General features: G+C 40.5%; 1 protein-coding gene across 4 annotated transcripts in view; it reads right to left on the reverse strand.

Moving 5' to 3' along the window:
- Positions 1–17,246, reverse strand: part of grin1a (glutamate receptor, ionotropic, N-methyl D-aspartate 1a) — an 84,824-nt gene extending 67,578 nt beyond the window's left edge. For 2 of the 4 annotated variants that reach the window (XM_072453457.1, XM_072453456.1), the window contains exon 1: positions 16,708–17,226. In XM_072453457.1, coding sequence (XP_072309558.1) covers positions 16,708–16,956 — 249 coding nt within the window. In that variant the 5' untranslated portion in view covers positions 16,957–17,226. Of the gene's footprint in view, positions 1–16,707 lie in introns of all 4 variants that reach the window. The other 2 variants (XM_072453458.1, XM_072453459.1) reach the window with 2 other exon arrangements.
- Positions 17,247–19,047: the final 1,801 nt, after the last annotated feature.

Consider the following 19,047-nt stretch of genomic DNA (forward strand, 5'->3'; position numbering starts at 1 on the left):
AAAGGAACCAACCCTTTTACTCAAGTAAGAGACCATTACACTGCACAATATGTCGTAAAAGTATGTTTCAAGTGATTAAATGATCCGTTGCTGATTGGGACTTTTGCCTGAACGTGTGCCTGATTACAGCGTCTTAACCACTTGGATTGGCCCTCCACACGCTGGGTGAGGATGCGATTAATGCCGTGAGTCCTGCTTGTCTAATCTTCTCTTCTGCTAATGCTTTAAGATCCATCTCATTTAGAGGCTGATGAGCTACCAATGAATAACGAATGAATAATGAACGAATAACAAAACGCTACGAAAGAAAACATCTCGACAAAGGTGTAAAGACAGTGGACACGTGGAAACCATCATCTTCTCCACAAACAGAGGAGAAATTACAGTTATGGGTGACAAAACAGCCTCTTATAATATCGAACTCAATCCCGCTCAGATTTTTCAGCAAATCTCATTTTCTTCCAGGTTCATTACGGCCCATTGCACTGCAACATTCATGTCATCATTATGGTAATTTGTAATCATTTTCATTACTTAAAAGTCCCATTGCGCTTTGTAGATCTCATTTTCAAGGCTTTTGGTGAGTCATAAGAAACAGATAATTCAGAAAAAAACACTGTGAAGAAGTCAGACACACATTTCCACATTTTCAGGTCAAGATTTTTGAGTTTTGCTTCAGCCCAATAACCAAAATAACCAATAGAACCTGCTTTTATGTCCGAAATGAAAGATGCACTATTTAACTTTTCAAATGGAGTCAATAGAGACGTCATTGCTTTGCCCAGAATGTTCTACGGTATCTATCTTCATGGAGACAAACAGGCCAGATCTGTGGAGCGGCGATCCAGCTGCAGAGAGAATGCATGTTTCTCCAGAAAAGTAGAGTAGTTTGAGTAGTAAAACAATCCTACATTTAGAAATATACATTTGAAGTGCTTTCTATAGTTTACTCACATCGATGTAAAAAAAAAAAAAAGCATTATATTACATTTTTAGGATTTAAAGAATTTATTTATATTTATAGAAAATGTGGAGAGCCAGGTTTTTGCCTCATTCTGTTGACATATTGGGTACAATAAATAAATAAACAGAGTATTTTTGTAGTTGAAATTCTAATAAAACAGACTTAGAATTGTAGAATCTGTCAAAATCTATGAATAATGAGTGGTGTATTTGCTACTTTAAAAGCCGATCTTCATGTCTCTATGGAAGAAAAAATGCATTTTAGTTTCAATCACTCAATCGAAGTTTATTTGTAGCAAAAGTAACTCATATACAGGTTGAACAGAAGGTGTCCCAGGATGAACCCTTGGGGAACACCACGGGTCAAGACTATGTGGTCTGAGACACAGTTACCGATCTCAGTGTTCCAAATAAATCTCTGGATGCAAGTGAACTGAATGTTGAGAGAACAAACAGACCCAAAACAAAGGGTAAAAAAAGTGCATTGCCTCTAGTGACATTTTGCCTCTGCTCACCCTGAACCACCCTGAGCATCGTCTCCATGTGTATTCGGATTCCCAGTGACAGAGCTGTGCCTGGCGCCGCTCGGCATTACAACAGTTAATGTTTGAGGAGATGGGGTACACACACACACACACACACACACACGCCCACACGCACACGCTCACACACACAAGCCCACAGTGAGGGAACAACGGCGTCATGTTTTAAAAGGCACTTCACATTGTCGCTCGGCACGCTAACACCACATACTGTCGATGCATTACTTATGAGACCACGATTCGACGCAGACGAAACATGTGCTGCAGAAGAGACGGCTCTTGCTCTGTCGATTTCAATTCCGTTAGCGGACCACCTCACCCAGTGTCAAGAACATTGGACGGAGCGAACCGACCAAAAACGAAAACATTGGAGAAGTAGTACGAGTATTGCCTGTAATGTCTCATCTTAAAAAGAACTCTGTGGCAAGGGACACCTGAGTTTAACCTCTAGGACAGCCTGACACGACCTCAGATAACGGCCCATTCAGCCACAGCGGAGCGTCGCATTAATGTCACGCCGCTGCAGCCCCCAAAACATCCACTGGATCAGGATGACGCCAGAAGTCCACTCGTTTTCTGGATCACTGCTTTAATGTGTCTGTGGAAATGTTCATGCCGTGATGTATTATACTCAAACTCTGTCAAAAGATATACACTTACCAGGGCTAAATCAAGGTTAATCTAGACTGAATGTAAAGAAAATCATGAAGAAATCTGCCTTTTTCAACATTTTCATTTTAAAAAACAGGATGTTTTAGGCCCGAGCGCCACAAGCTGGCAAGAGGCCTGTTAGTCTCGTAAGGCCGCGCGAAGCACGGGTGCGAAAGTGCGCACGTAGTGCGCACGAAAACGAGCGCGAAGCGCTCGCCCACTTCCAAGCACTCATTAACGCTCTCCTCCACTCATGCACGCCCCGTGCATACTAATTAGTAGTAGGAAAATGGAATATTACCGTTGTAAACGGGCGAAGCCCGTGCAAAAGTGCGCACTAAACGAGCACTTTACATTGGGAAGCGGTCGTCATCCCCATATAAAGCACTCATTTGCGCTAAGTAGCTCACGAATACGTTCCCCATCTCTTGCATGTTCCGTGCATATAAGCATGTAATGCAAAAATTGAACATTATTACTGTATAGAGGGCCAAAAACACAAAGTGGGCGGAGCCCACTCAAAATTAACGAAAGTACCCGTCAGTGACCAGGGACCCACACCATGAGGTAGGAAAGCGCGAGCGCTTTCCGAAAATGTATAGTTTATGATATTTGAAAAATGGGAAACATTGTTTTCGCATCGGAATATTATTCTTTCTTTCTTTCTTCTCGGGACCAACCCCCCTATTTTTCACCCAGTGAACATCGACGAAAAGTCACAAAAATGTTCACACCTCTAAAAATCGTGCCTCTCTACATTCTGCCTATTTCCCTTTTCTAAAATAAAAAAATGGCACGTCAGCGCCCCCAAATGTACCAAAAATGCATTGAGAGATGGGAAATGACCCAAAAAAAATCTGATCGTAGAATCATGAAATTTGGCGCAGAGGTAGATGGTGACAAGAGAAGTAAAAAATATTATTACGGCAATGCCGTCCGCCCAACCAAATGTCGGCCATATTGCTTCAAAAATGGCTAAACATGACTTCGGAGTTTTTCCAAACGTCGTACTTTTACGAACTCCTCCCAGGGCGTTGGCCCTAAAAAGCTGAAATTTGGTGAAAATGCTACTGAGGAGTGGGACATCAAAAGTTATCCAAATTACATTGATACCTCTCACGGTCTCTGTGCGGCGAAGCCGCAAACTGTAGCTAGAATTTCAGAAATCTCCCATATTTAAAGTTTCTGCCGTTTGCGCAGATAAAGTCCGAATTGCGTCAAATTAGAATCAGTTGTTAAACTCTTTGCCCTAAACCTACTTGAAGTGAAATAAATTCATTTGGCGCCACAGCGCCCCCTACAGATTTTATATGGAGGTTAAATGTTTAGTTTTGCGAAATTATATGAAATTTGACACACAACTCAATTTTAGCATCCCCATCAAAAAAGTCAATGAGACCCATGTCATAATTGTTATGGCGTTGCCGTAACGATGACCGAAACCTTTCATGTTATTCCAATGGGGAAATCGCCAGAACATGTTTACACTTTAGACTTTCACAAACTCCTCCCAGGGCGTCAGCCCTATTAACCTGAAATTTGGTGAGACTCATCTTCAGGACCATCAAAAGTTATCCACATTTTCATTCAAAGAGTCACGGTGTCTGTGCGGCAAAGCTGCACATTTTGCCAAGAATTCAAAATAAAATAGCTTTTTGATGGTAAAACAAAGGGGAGAAGATGTGACAGCGTCACAGATTCAGCAGTAGGCGTAATAAAAGGACAATTGGGGCGCGTTAGCGCCCCCTCCTCTTGCGGCGTGGCGGCGGTGTGGCGGCGGCGTGGCGAGGGCCGATCATTGCCGCTTGCGGCTATATTTGTTATTATTATTGTTATTATATATGTATTTCTTCTTCAGTTGCCACTCCCTCATTTTCTTCTTTTACTCCTTTACCTGCCGTATGTTCGACCTGGTCCAGCTTGTAGCTTGTGGTATTTTTTGGTGTGTGCTTTTTATTTTTTTTTATTTTCTCTTTCTGTTGTTGTTGTTTTGTATTTGTTGATCTATGTTCTAATAAAAACTATGCCACAGCGAATGTGTGCTGTAATCAAAGCTAATAGTCCTACCAAATGTTAGAACATGTGGCCCTTCACCAAATGATTCCATATTCTTACTAGAAATGCTAACACTATACCACTACTATTACCACTACTACTACTACTACTACTACTACTACTACAACTACTACTACTACTACTACTACTACTACTACTACTACTACTACTACTACTACTACTACTACTACTACTACTACTACTACTACCACTGTTGTCATTACTACTTTTACTTACTATTACTACTACAGTTCAATTCAATCAATGTATCTATCCCTGAGGGGTAGCGGCGGGATCACCAGAATAGAAAATACACATAAAGAAACCACATATATAATACATGCATAAACAAGCTCATGTTTATGTTCAAAGTGCTGTGATGTTACTGTGCCGAGGGAGGCATGGACCAGAGTTGAGGAGGTAAAAACGGTAGAAACAAAGATTTCCTTCCTCCTCTGTGTCCTGACACAGCTCAGTCTGCCCCTGATGCAGCCGCTCAAACACAGGGAACAGAACATGAGAGGGTCCCTCAGAGTCCTGGGGGCCACGTTTTGATACAACCAGGGCTTTGGAGCAGACGTGTGTGACTCTGATGAGAGAGTTTGTGTGTTTGCTCAGACACATGAAGAGTTAGAGGGAACACTGACTATTACTACTGCTCCTACTACTACTACAATTACTCCTACTACTACTATTAGTGCTACTCTTGAACCCAGTCGTGACTTTCTAATTCATGTTCTGGCCTTTTCCTCAATTGCACAAATGAATAAACTCCCAGTCATGCTGCATATACATAAAGTACTCCTTTTAGGCCTCCTGACCGCTGGCCTTCTGCATTTGTTTCGTCTGTTGTTTTGTTGTTGAATCCGATGAAGCCGTGTTTATTAGCAGTGACTGTAAGTACGTGCAAATACCTCGGCGCAGTGACTTTAAGACACAAAAGTGCGCACCCGTCCTCATCTCCAAGTCTAATTTTGAAGCATAATGAACCAAAGTGTGAGCAGAGTGGAGCAGAGTGGAGCAGTTTAAATCAGCGTATGGACTTTGCCTGTGGGCTGTTCTAGACCGGGCAGTGTTGTTTGGGACACTTAAAATCTCAATATCGATCTAAAACTAAATAAATGAAAAGGGCTGACTTTCAAAAGAAAACCACCTGAAACTGGGTCGTCGGGACACAAAGACAGAGCGGTGTCAGGTTATGACTCTTCCTTCTTTAGGGCAGGACTAATCAAGCAGCAAAAAAAACCCAGCTTCTCAGACATTAAGATTGAAAATGACTTCCGCAGTCGAAAAATTTCAATTTTAAAAACAGATGAGTACCTTTGAGACTTTTTCTACCACTAGTAACTAGTGGTTACTATATGTAACCACTAGTTTGCATTTTTGTACTTTAACTAGTGACTAGTTAAAGTACAAAAATGCAAAATATGATCAAGTACCTTCACAAAGAACTGTTTTAATTCTGGAGAAAACGATTGATACTCTTTGTTTTTTAAATGGTAAAAGGTCTTCAATATTTCCGATGTAAACACTCCATTCTACTTATAATTATAAGTTCCATCATTATACCACTGGACAGGGTCTGACATATAAAGGATAAATCATAAATAAAAACAAATAAATACAATACAAATATTCCCAAGATGACAGTAAACAAAACAGCAGCTCAACTAAGCTACAAGTAATAAAAGGTAAAGTTACACATTAAACAACCCCATACACGTTATTCCAAACACACATTGAAGTAAACGTGACTTATAATTATAATTAAACCTCTGATGTTAATGCACCAAAGACAAATCCGTCCAATTCAGACGCCCATTAAAACGGAAATAAAACTGTCAGTCATTTGCAGAAGAAGAAGAACATTATGCAAATGAATAGATAGAATAGCATTAACTTTCTGTCTGGTTCCTTTAGACAACATAAACGTAATGTAACATAAAACATGTATTGGTGGTGCTCTGGTGACGTGTCTTTCCCCAGAACACAATGACAACCGGCATTAGTTGTGAAAATCAAACCACCAACATTCAGTTTTGTTCTGTTTGTTTCAGGCGTGTTGTGATTAATGGTGTGTATTTTCTGGCGTTAGTAGAAAACGCGCCTCCATCCAACCATTTCTTACTATCCAATCTCCTGCTTTTCCTGTCTCCACAATAAATAATATAATATCAATAGAATAATTTGTTCCACGCCATTACTTTTTAGTTATGGGAGACTAAAAAGGTTGAAAGAAGGTCAGGCCAAGAATCAACAATCTACAATCTATATTTTTGTTCTGGTACTCAAACGATAATAGTCTTGGTATAGTGGTACCTTAAGAGGGAGCTATGATGCACTTATGTGTCTTTAATTGACTATTAAACACACGTTTAGTAAATTTGAGATCAGTGTTTCACATTTTCAAACTTAAAACGATGTCTGTATTATAACACCAAAAAAAAAAAAAAAAGCTGCACTTTGTTTCCAACAAGGTATTTAAATGTCGGAGCGCCCTCTGCCGTGGGTGGTAAAATCAATGAAGCTCTGAGTGAATGCTATGCTAATGGAGCTCAACGGTACCGCACTCTTCCAAGTTCTTGGATCTGGCAGTACAATTCTCATAATTTTTTGTCAGAAAATTTCAAATTTGGGAGTTTAAAGGCACAACGAAGGCTAACTAGCCGCATGGTAACTAATGTCCTTGACGCAGTTGTTTTCAGTCTGAAAAAAAAAAAAAAAAACTGTTTTAATAACTTGGTGCTTTATAATGTTTCAGAATCAGATTTGAGATCACAGTGTAGGTCTTGTGCTCATTAATTTCCAATAATTTGGCAAGATCAAGCTTTCAAACATATCATATTATTTTTTCACAATCCCTATGGCAAAAATGAACGGAAAATGCTCTTCCAGACACACAATGTGTCCCTTGACGCTTTATGAACTCACACACCAAGCAGGAAGAGAAATGTGACGCAACAATTCAAACTGAGTGATTTGTGAGCGCCAAGAGAAGATGAGCTTGTAAACATAATGAATTAAACAAGAGTAAATGAAGCAAAATACAACTCCAGTTATTTTTTTGTATACATACAAAGTTCAAGAGCTCCAAAACCTCAATTCTAATGAATATATGTCCACTAACTTGTTTGTTCTTGTAGATTTTACCAGTAGCCAGCCTTAAAATCATTCCGCACCCAATAATTGCACGCACTTCAATTTAGTCACATAATTGTGCTTTTCATCTTTTATAACTGACAGTTCCAGGGTCGCCCATGTTTGGTCGTGTGTGCGCGGATAAAACACGGACAAACATGGACTCGGGCAGGTGAGGTCGCCATATGGGAGCGCGCCGTCTTCTCCGGGCCAATGCTCTTTTCAAATGGACTCGGGCGAAAAGAGGAGACGGTCGAGAAGACACAAGAAAACACAAGAAAATGAGCTGCCTTCATTACATATTATAATTTATGTTTGATATTTACTGTCCAATAACACAAAATGCATCAGGACTAACATCATTTTGGAGAAAAACTGTTAATTAATTTTCCAACAAATGAAAAAGCAAAAAAGAAAAAGCAAGATTCAGTTTCCAATGTCTGTTAATGTGTTTAAATTAGCACTAAACATTGAGAAAAAACTGAAGTATGAATTTGATGACTAAGACAAGAATCACATGCGTTTCTGAACATGTTAATAAAAGTTAGTTGTTGTTATTTCCTGAGGTTGCCTTTTGTACGTCCTGAAGCACTAATAATGTAATTTCTATTTCGACAAATATTTGCCATAAAAGCACTGCGAGTGTATCACAAACGGTGCAAAATGACTGCACAAAATGTTGTGTTGTGTCTGTACTGAGGGATTGGTCTGGACATCGAAGCAGAAAACTGGGATTATTGAGCATCGTTTTCCCATACGCTCAGGTCAGAAATCTGCTTCATCATCCAAGAAACGCTCGGAGGCGCAGTCCCCATCTGCCCAACTCTCTCCTCCTTCTCTTCCTCCTTCTCTTCCTCCTTCCCTTCCTCCTTCTCTTCCTCCTTCTCTTCCTCCTTCTCTTCCTCCTTCCTCCTCCACGACTCCAGAGCTCATGGCGGGCAGAGCAGCAAAAGAATGTGCTGCTAAATGTGCTCGAAGTGCTAGTTTTACTCGAGTAGAAGTACAAAGTAAGAAGATGGGATGGAAAGAGTCTGACGGAATATATGTTATTTGTAAGTAAAAGTGTAGTTACGTGGGTAAAAATGTACTCGCGATATAACATGTTTGATGTTACTATTATTGAGACTGTGACTGAACAACGATGGAATCAATCATTTTCTCTGATTGTGACAAAATGTAACTTTCTGAAAGACAAAATAATGTGAAATGTGACAAAAACAGCCAGATAAGAAATATATATTTACATTTAAATCTATTTTTGGATGATAGATTAAAGTAAAAAAGACTTCATTTTGCTCACGATTATTATTTTTTTTGTTTTTACGATCATATTGTGACTTGAATGATGATTAACCGATAATCACAATTATTGATTAACCTAATAATCGTGACATCTCTAGTACTCAGTTACAAGTGCAAATGCTTCTGTAAAAGTAAAAAAAAAAGGTTGAGTGAAATAAATACTCAAAGTACTAGTTATTTGTTGCTTTTAACATGGTTTTGATGTATTTCTTTGAACAAAACTCACTAAATCAACAGATTAAAAATGAATAAAAGTAAATTCTGGATTAGGACTGTTGTTGAGCTGTTCAGTAACTTTTAACATTTTTGACAAAACTAATTATAATTCCATGGTTAGAATTATACTTGTAATTAAACACAAGCAGTGCAGTATAAGTCACATCAGCCAAAAAGTGCATAATAGAGAAGAAAAAAACATATATACCGGTAAGTCGCATTGGGGTATGAAATGTGGTTGCTAGTGTAAAAATAACAAATAATATCACATATAAGTCGCTTCAGAGTATAAGTATATAAGTATAAGTCGCACCCCGGCCAAAACTATTAAAAAAAGGTGCGACTTAAGGTCCAGAAAATACAGTATTTTTCAAAGGATTGACTATAAAAATAAGAAGCACTAAATCATATTTGAAGGAACAGTGTGAGAAGAAACACAAATGTTCAAAGCGTCAAAAGCTTTTGTCACTTTTTCTTTAGATTTACTCACAGTGCGGAAAAGGAACCAACCCTTTTACTCAAGTAAGAGACCATTACACTGCACAATATGTCGTAAAAGTATGTTTCAAGTGATTAAATGATCCGTTGCTGATTGGGACTTTTGCCTGAACGTGTGCCTGATTACAGCGTCTTAACCACTTGGATTGGCCCTCCACACGCTGGGTGAGGATGCGATTAATGCCGTGAGTCCTGCTTGTCTAATCTTCTCTTCTGCTAATGCTTTAAGATCCATCTCATTTAGAGGCTGATGAGCTACCAATGAATAACGAATGAATAATGAACGAATAACAAAACGCTACGAAAGAAAACATCTCGACAAAGGTGTAAAGACAGTGGACACGTGGAAACCATCATCTTCTCCACAAACAGAGGAGAAATTACAGTTATGGGTGACAAAACAGCCTCTTATAATATCGAACTCAATCCCGCTCAGATTTTTCAGCAAATCTCATTTTCTTCCAGGTTCATTACGGCCCATTGCACTGCAACATTCATGTCATCATTATGGTAATTTGTAATCATTTTCATTACTTAAAAGTCCCATTGCGCTTTGTAGATCTCATTTTCAAGGCTTTTGGTGAGTCATAAGAAACAGATAATTCAGAAAAAAACACTGTGAAGAAGTCAGACACACATTTCCACATTTTCAGGTCAAGATTTTTGAGTTTTGCTTCAGCCCAATAACCAAAATAACCAATAGAACCTGCTTTTATGTCCGAAATGAAAGATGCACTATTTAACTTTTCAAATGGAGTCAATAGAGACGTCATTGCTTTGCCCAGAATGTTCTACGGTATCTATCTTCATGGAGACAAACAGGCCAGATCTGTGGAGCGGCGATCCAGCTGCAGAGAGAATGCATGTTTCTCCAGAAAAGTAGAGTAGTTTGAGTAGTAAAACAATCCTACATTTAGAAATATACATTTGAAGTGCTTTCTATAGTTTACTCACATCGATGTAAAAAAAAAAAAAAGCATTATATTACATTTTTAGGATTTAAAGAATTTATTTATATTTATAGAAAATGTGGAGAGCCAGGTTTTTGCCTCATTCTGTTGACATATTGGGTACAATAAATAAATAAACAGAGTATTTTTGTAGTTGAAATTCTAATAAAACAGACTTAGAATTGTAGAATCTGTCAAAATCTATGAATAATGAGTGGTGTATTTGCTACTTTAAAAGCCGATCTTCATGTCTCTATGGAAGAAAAAATGCATTTTAGTTTCAATCACTCAATCGAAGTTTATTTGTAGCAAAAGTAACTCATATACAGGTTGAACAGAAGGTGTCCCAGGATGAACCCTTGGGGAACACCACGGGTCAAGACTATGTGGTCTGAGACACAGTTACCGATCTCAGTGTTCCAAATAAATCTCTGGATGCAAGTGAACTGAATGTTGAGAGAACAAACAGACCCAAAACAAAGGGTAAAAAAAGTGCATTGCCTCTAGTGACATTTTGCCTCTGCTCACCCTGAACCACCCTGAGCATCGTCTCCATGTGTATTCGGATTCCCAGTGACAGAGCTGTGCCTGGCGCCGCTCGGCATTACAACAGTTAATGTTTGAGGAGATGGGGTACACACACACACACACACACACACACGCCCACACGCACACGCTCACACACACAAGCCCACAGTGAGGGAACAACGGCGTCATGTTTTAAAAGGCACTTCACATTGTCGCTCGGCACGCTAACACCACATACTGTCGATGCATTACTTATGAGACCACGATTCGACGCAGACGAAACATGTGCTGCAGAAGAGACGGCTCTTGCTCTGTCGATTTCAATTCCGTTAGCGGACCACCTCACCCAGTGTCAAGAACATTGGACGGAGCGAACCGACCAAAAACGAAAACATTGGAGAAGTAGTACGAGTATTGCCTGTAATGTCTCATCTTAAAAAGAACTCTGTGGCAAGGGACACCTGAGTTTAACCTCTAGGACAGCCTGACACGACCTCAGATAACGGCCCATTCAGCCACAGCGGAGCGTCGCATTAATGTCACGCCGCTGCAGCCCCCAAAACATCCACTGGATCAGGATGACGCCAGAAGTCCACTCGTTTTCTGGATCACTGCTTTAATGTGTCTGTGGAAATGTTCATGCCGTGATGTATTATACTCAAACTCTGTCAAAAGATATACACTTACCAGGGCTAAATCAAGGTTAATCTAGACTGAATGTAAAGAAAATCATGAAGAAATCTGCCTTTTTCAACATTTTCATTTTAAAAAACAGGATGTTTTAGGCCCGAGCGCCACAAGCTGGCAAGAGGCCTGTTAGTCTCGTAAGGCCGCGCGAAGCACGGGTGCGAAAGTGCGCACGTAGTGCGCACGAAAACGAGCGCGAAGCGCTCGCCCACTTCCAAGCACTCATTAACGCTCTCCTCCACTCATGCACGCCCCGTGCATACTAATTAGTAGTAGGAAAATGGAATATTACCGTTGTAAACGGGCGAAGCCCGTGCAAAAGTGCGCACTAAACGAGCACTTTACATTGGGAAGCGGTCGTCATCCCCATATAAAGCACTCATTTGCGCTAAGTAGCTCACGAATACGTTCCCCATCTCTTGCATGTTCCGTGCATATAAGCATGTAATGCAAAAATTGAACATTATTACTGTATAGAGGGCCAAAAACACAAAGTGGGCGGAGCCCACTCAAAATTAACGAAAGTACCCGTCAGTGACCAGGGACCCACACCATGAGGTAGGAAAGCGCGAGCGCTTTCCGAAAATGTATAGTTTATGATATTTGAAAAATGGGAAACATTGTTTTCGCATCGGAATATTATTCTTTCTTTCTTTCTTCTCGGGACCAACCCCCCTATTTTTCACCCAGTGAACATCGACGAAAAGTCACAAAAATGTTCACACCTCTAAAAATCGTGCCTCTCTACATTCTGCCTATTTCCCTTTTCTAAAATAAAAAAATGGCACGTCAGCGCCCCCAAATGTACCAAAAATGCATTGAGAGATGGGAAATGACCCAAAAAAAATCTGATCGTAGAATCATGAAATTTGGCGCAGAGGTAGATGGTGACAAGAGAAGTAAAAAATATTTTATTTCATGTTAAGCCATATTTCTTCAAACATGGCTTAACATGACTCGAGAGTTTTTACTTTTACAAACTCCTCCCAGGGCGTTGGCCCTAAAAAGCTGAAATTTGGTGAAAATGCTACTGAGGAGTGGGACATCAAAAGTTATCCAAATTACATTGATACCTGTCACGGTCTCTGTGCGGCGAAGCCGCAAACTGTAGCTAGAATTTCAGAAATCTCCCAAATTTAACATTTCTGCCGTTTGCGCAGATAAAGTCTGAATTGCGTCAAATTACAATCAGTTGTTAAACTCTTTGCCCTAAACCTACTTGAAGTGAAATAAATCAATTTGTCGCCACAGCGCCCCCTACAGATTTTATATGGAGGTTAAATGTTTAGTTTTGCGAAATTATATGAAATTTGACACACAACTCAATTTTAGCACCCCCATCAAAAAAGTCAATGAGACCCATGTCATAATTGTTATGGCGTTGCCGTAGCGATGACCAAAACCTCCCACGTTATTCCAATGGGGAAATCGCCAGAACATGTTTACACTTTAGACTTTCATGAACTCCTCTTAGGGCGTCAGCCCTATCAACGTGAAATTTGGTGAGACTCATCTTCAGGTGTGAACCATCAAAAGTTATCCACATTTTTATTCAAAGAGTCACGGTGTCTGTGCGGCAAAGCCGCACATTTTGTCAAGAATTCAAAATAAAATTGCTTTTTGATGGTAAAACAAAGGGGAGAAGATGTGACAGCGTCACAGATTCAGCAGTAGGCGCGTGGCGGCGGCGTGGCGAGGGCCGATCATTGCCGCTTGCTGCTATATTTTTTTATTATTATTGCGATTTATATTCAGTATTTGTGTGGTATTTGTTGTTTTTTTGAGGCTTATGAAAGAAAACAAGAACTTTGAAATGCTTACTCATTTGGTGATTGAGAAGAGTAACGTTACTGTAACTGGTGTATGAGTAATGTGGGTGAAATGTGTTGCAAACAGATTCATATTTGTTGACTAAAATGACCAAATCTTTCGACATGTAAGACAATTTCTGCAGAATCTGCAGAGCGAAGCACAAATGCCTGTTAATCTGAGTTGGGAGAAGTTTGATTTTGTTCTAAATAATACATGGCCAATGTGCAGGTGGAAGAAGTACTTGATTTTGTCATTTACTGTAAGTAACAGTACTGATAGGCGTGAAAAAAAAGACTAAAGCAAAAGTAAAAAGTATCAAATTCTAAAATAAGTAAAGGTACTTTGAGGTTTGAAAATGTTCTCAAAGTAATTAACAAAGATTCTGTTTAATATGTTGAATGTAGTGATTTCGTAAAGAATAGTGCATTTTTCTGGTCAACAAAGGTCAATTCAAAGATTATGTGTCATTTTCTATAGATTTTTCAACCACAAACAGCGACTCGATTGGTGTAAAACTATTATTTATATTAACAACCCCAGATAAAGTCAAAATTAGTACATCATAAAAACCTGTTTTTGAGTGACTGAATTAAACTCATCTGATTGCTCGCTTCCGTCTTAGTTTGGCTCCGGGCGTAACGGAGTGGGTGGAGACAAGACTTTTTAAAAATGCAGAGCGATATCATTCTTGAGTTACCAGACTGGACATAGCCAACGTCCAAGGAGCGCGTCAGTACAAACGGTATGTCATGGAGTACAATTATCATGATTAGACCCTTACGGCAGCTAAAACGAGACTAAAACTACACTTAATTGACTAAAATAACTATAATTTTACAGTCAATATCATATGAAATCATGTAGTGGTCTGGATTGAAGCCCGTTTTGCCTCCATTTCACGCTCGTACCCGACGTTTTCCTCCAGTAAAAACAGGCCAAAAACCATGGCGCGTCACATATTTGTCTGTTGTTTACACTTTCCTTCTCCAAACTAAACCTCTGAGGCTAAATATGCACATTCGAAAGGCCTTTTATCCCGGCAAAGAAAGGTCAAACCACTGAACGCTCTTCCCACACAAACATGGCGGACAGAGTTGAGAAACAATAGCGTCAGAACCTCTGCTCCTCATCTTCTTCCTCTTCTTCTGCTGCTGCTGCTGCTGCTGCGTTCTATTAAACTCATCCTCCAGCCAAAGAGCACTGTCACGAACAAAACATTCTTTATTTGTTCTTACTATATCACTACTTTTTTAGTGCTTTTACTCAGAAGTGAAGGAGTTCAAATTAGTTCAACAATGGAGCTGGTTGTTGCCTGCGCATTTAGGAAATTTGAGCAATAAAATCTGACTTTTCTGAAAGGATTGGGTTTAAAAACACAGAGGAGCATATCTGAAGTAAAAGACCAGGTTTTACAGGATTATGCAAACGTACAACAACGTTTAGTAGCATTAAGGACCTTTAAGGAGTATTATTAATAGTCATGTAAAAATTCATTATACATTATAAAACAACATTATAATTAAGATTTAATAAAAAAAATTCACAAATTTCATCAAGTTTGGCGATCGTTTTGTTCATAATTTTACATCCTAACTGAACTTCAACACTGTTACTTAGCAACCGTTTTATAAACCGGACCAAAATGTCACAGAAATTATGATTTAATTAACTAACACCTTTGTTTTTGTTGAATTCAGAAAAAGATTTGTTGTAAATCGTGACGCCATTTCTCATCTCATCGTCATTTTCATCAGTTTTCTTCTACTACTACTAATACTACTACTAGATTAAACTCACAATTCACTCTCAGATATATCTATCCCATAGTATTTATTGTGATAAAGTTCAAGAGAAGAGCTGAAATAAAATCAATTTCACTTTCTGACTCATAAATAAAGCCATTAAACATAATCAAGTCTGTATCTACAAAGACAATTGGGATTGTTTAACTGAATCATGAGTCATCTTTGACACAGGGAGACAAAGCAAACTGTGAACTTCACGTCTTGAGTTTGACGCGTTAAAATTTCACAAATGTGTCGTAGGAGGAGGAGGATTGTCTCTGGGTTTAAAAAGGGCTTGTACAAAAAGCCGTTGGTGATCACAACAAAAATGCTTTTATATATACAGTATATATATATATATATATATATCCATTGTGACGTCGGTTTATGTTTTATTCTCAATATTACTTGAGTGGAAATATTCTCATAGGTTTTATTTTGTGTGCGTACTGTCTTTGTGTTACTTTGGATTAGCCCAATGCTTGGAATAAGAAAGATTCTCAGCACAATCTGAAAAAATCTGAAGAAAAATAATGTTTCCCAAAACATGGTACTATGACAATAAAAAGATAGTCTACTGGGTGTGGGAAAACTCTCCCAATGTGAGCTCCATTAGGCACAGACTGACACCAAAGTCTATCAAAGCCATGGATAAACCAGGACTATTTCAATGCTTTTATTGGACCAAACCAGGTCTAAACCAATGCAACCTGAACAAGACCAAATCGGGTTTATCCAAACAAGTACAGTCTAAATCTGAACCAAACCTGGACTCAACCCTGACTAAACGCTCCTTATCATTCCTGTTGATTTTCCTGATTCAAACTGAAGCTGTTTCTGAAACTTCTGGAGCACAAACGCAAGTCTGGACTATTTGTGAAACTCTATCACTAATGTCTGATGTATTAAGCTAAGCAGAGGAACACCATAAATCCTTCTTGTATATAAAGAGGAGTAAAGCTGCTGTTGGAAGAACGGTCCAACCGTGTAACATTTGTTGGGTTTTGACTATTCTTTTGTCAAAGCTGAAGCCAATATCACAAAAAATTAGACAGTACCAAAATCCAGGCATGTGTGGGTTTGGACGCAATTCAGAAATAGCTACATATGTTTTATGTGCACTAGGACTAAACCAAGAAGAAGGGTGCGTTCATTTGCACAATCGCCTCATCAAAATTGTGACTAAACTGGTACATGGAACATGGAACAAATCAGGACTAGACTAGAACCAATTCAGGACAAGAACAGGACCAAACCAAGTCTACAGTTAGACTCAGTTGGACTGGGCTAAAATTATAGCAGCCGAATAGGACAAGAGTGAACGCACCAAAGCCAGTAGAAATCAGGTTTAACAAGAGGTTTGAACATACAAACATTCCGCTCCGATCGCGCTTTAACAAAAACCGCATCCCCACTCTGTACACTCTCTACACACTATACTCACTCTACACACATTCTACACACTCTACACACACTGTACACTCTACACACACTCTACACTCAGAAGCAGTGAAGCCCAAACGCGCAGCAGCCCCACGGTTTTGCAGCGGCGCAGAGGACGCGGCATGCGGCGGCGCGTACCTGGCTCGAGATGAGGTCCTCGCACACGGACAGCGCCATCTGGATCGCGTTGGGCTTGTGCGTCACGGAGATGGCGGTCAGCTTGAACTTGTCCCGGCCGTAGACCTGGTTCGTCTGGGCCACTGCATCCTTGAACACCTGCTCGTAGCGCTTCTGGCTCAGCACGGCGCCGATATTGACGATTTTGGGCTCGCAGCCGGCCCGCGCACAGGAGCACGAGAGCAGCACGGCGAGCAGGAACAGACGCATGGCGCGGAGGAATGCGGCGTCCGCGCGTCGGCTCCTCTCCGCGGCGTAGGCACTGTGGGTCCGCTCGCTGCGTGTGGACGGCACCGCGGACTGGGTGGTGGAAGAGGAGGAGGGGATGAGGAGAAGAGGCGGGTTCAAGAGCACTGCTGCGGTGGTGGATTGTGTGGGTGAAGAGCAGCGCGTCTCCAGATCATTTTGTCCGCAGTGGTTCGTCCGCGCAGCGCCAGTGCGTTCTTCCACCGCGCTGCTGCTGCCGCTTCTGCCGCTTCTGCCGCTGTGCCTCGCTCCGCGGTCTGCACCGGCTGCTGCGCTGTCCGCGGTGCTGAACAGATGTGCACGCGCGCCACGGGACCCATGCGCGTGCCCATTGGAGAGCGCGCGCAGTCTTCAATTCTCCAGTCACTCCTCGGTCCATTCACGCTTCTGTTCATTCAGCGTTTTGCTTATTTTATGATTCCTTAAAAACGTATTTCACATCACTGCAATTCGTGATTTCATTCATACAAACATAGGCCTAAAACAGATCAGCTTAAAGCACGTTAGTGTTAGTGTTTTTTTTTAATTTTTGATGGTTTTATTGCACAACAACAACAACAACAACAACAGTAACATGTCCCTGAGCGAGTTTGCATCTCCACAAACCTAACCTGGAGGAACCTCCTCCATAAAACCTATCTTCAATGTTCCGAAGTATGATTTTTGCTTTCTATTTCCATGTTGTGTATATATGTATATATGGACCTTTATTTAACCACTATTCCCCCCTGAGATGTGGTTTCTCTCTGTCAAGGCGTCCCGGCCCAGGGGAAACCAGAGCACCTAGAGGAAACGCAAACACGAGGAGAGCATGCAAACTCCAATCATCTACTCATGAAGGTCACGTACCACCTCTAGAAAGTTACAAAGCACGATGGCACTTTTCTGGTGGAGGGGCCGTCACATGCTTGTGAAATACACATGTTGAGTATGATATAAACATACATTGTGCATTACTGACGTTTTTATCACCAAACAAATTAATCAATAAATGTTGATTGATGATTGTCAAGTTTTTTGCCATTTTGTGGAACATTCCCTCTGGTGATCGATAAACTTCCATTGTGCTCGTTTGATTACAGAAATCAATACAGAAAAATGACTTTATGCCAAATAGAAAACAATGTAGGCCTAAACTTTCATAATAATATAATAAAACTACAGTTAAGGTACCATGTATTGTCCCCGTATGGAAAGTTCTCTGCATTTGACCCACCCTTAAAAGCCGTTGGGGCGACCTGTCAAGAGCAGAGCAGCGCCCCATCTCCAGATCGTCTCGGTCAAGTCCATAGCTGGATGATTTTACATATTCATGGGTGCGGAGTTACGTGACATGTATGACTGTGGTCAGGAGGTTTGTATAAGGTTGTTAGCAGCCAAAGCTAATGCTAGTTTACATATTATTACGTGGCGATGCTCATAAAACTCAGCCTACTTGCAGACAATTTTAACGAGCCTAATTTCCAAGTGTGTTATATTCTAGGATCAGACACAAAGTCCGTGCTCTTGAAAGCTTAGAGGGCTTGTGGACGAAACCACCATAAACCTTAATCCGGACTGAAACAAGTATACGCACTATTATTCCTGTTCACACTAGTGAATTCAAGTCCTTTTAATGAATAGGAACCAATATTTGCACATTATAAATGATTAACTCTGTCTCATAGTTTTCATCATTCAGTCTTATGTAATCCATCTGACAGCATCGCAGTCATTACCTCGCTCGCCGGTTTAACACATTCGCCTCTCTTCTCGAGCGGGTCAAGCCGGTCCGTTGTCCACACTCTGTTGCCATGGTAACAGAGCCTTGCGATGGATTTTTAGGAGGGGCTTTCGGGACAGGATGCTGGAGGAGGGGGCCGCTGGCTCCAGGCCCAGGCCAGGCTCCAGTTTTTGACGATCGCACAAGGTTGAGAAGACGCACTAAACGGTGTTCAGGGGCGTCTGTTGTGTGAAGTCGACATCAGTGTGTAAAAGCAAATTATAGACTCTCTAGTGTGTGGTCAGCATGTTTATTCACACCTCTAATGATATCGCATTCGATGTTGCATGTTT

Source organism: Eucyclogobius newberryi, unplaced genomic scaffold (genome assembly GCF_026437365.1).
Source record: "Eucyclogobius newberryi isolate DKJ021-1_F unplaced genomic scaffold, fEucNew1.0.hap1 SCAF_2, whole genome shotgun sequence".
In the NCBI taxonomy this organism is placed as follows: domain Eukaryota; kingdom Metazoa; phylum Chordata; class Actinopteri; order Gobiiformes; family Gobiidae; genus Eucyclogobius; species Eucyclogobius newberryi.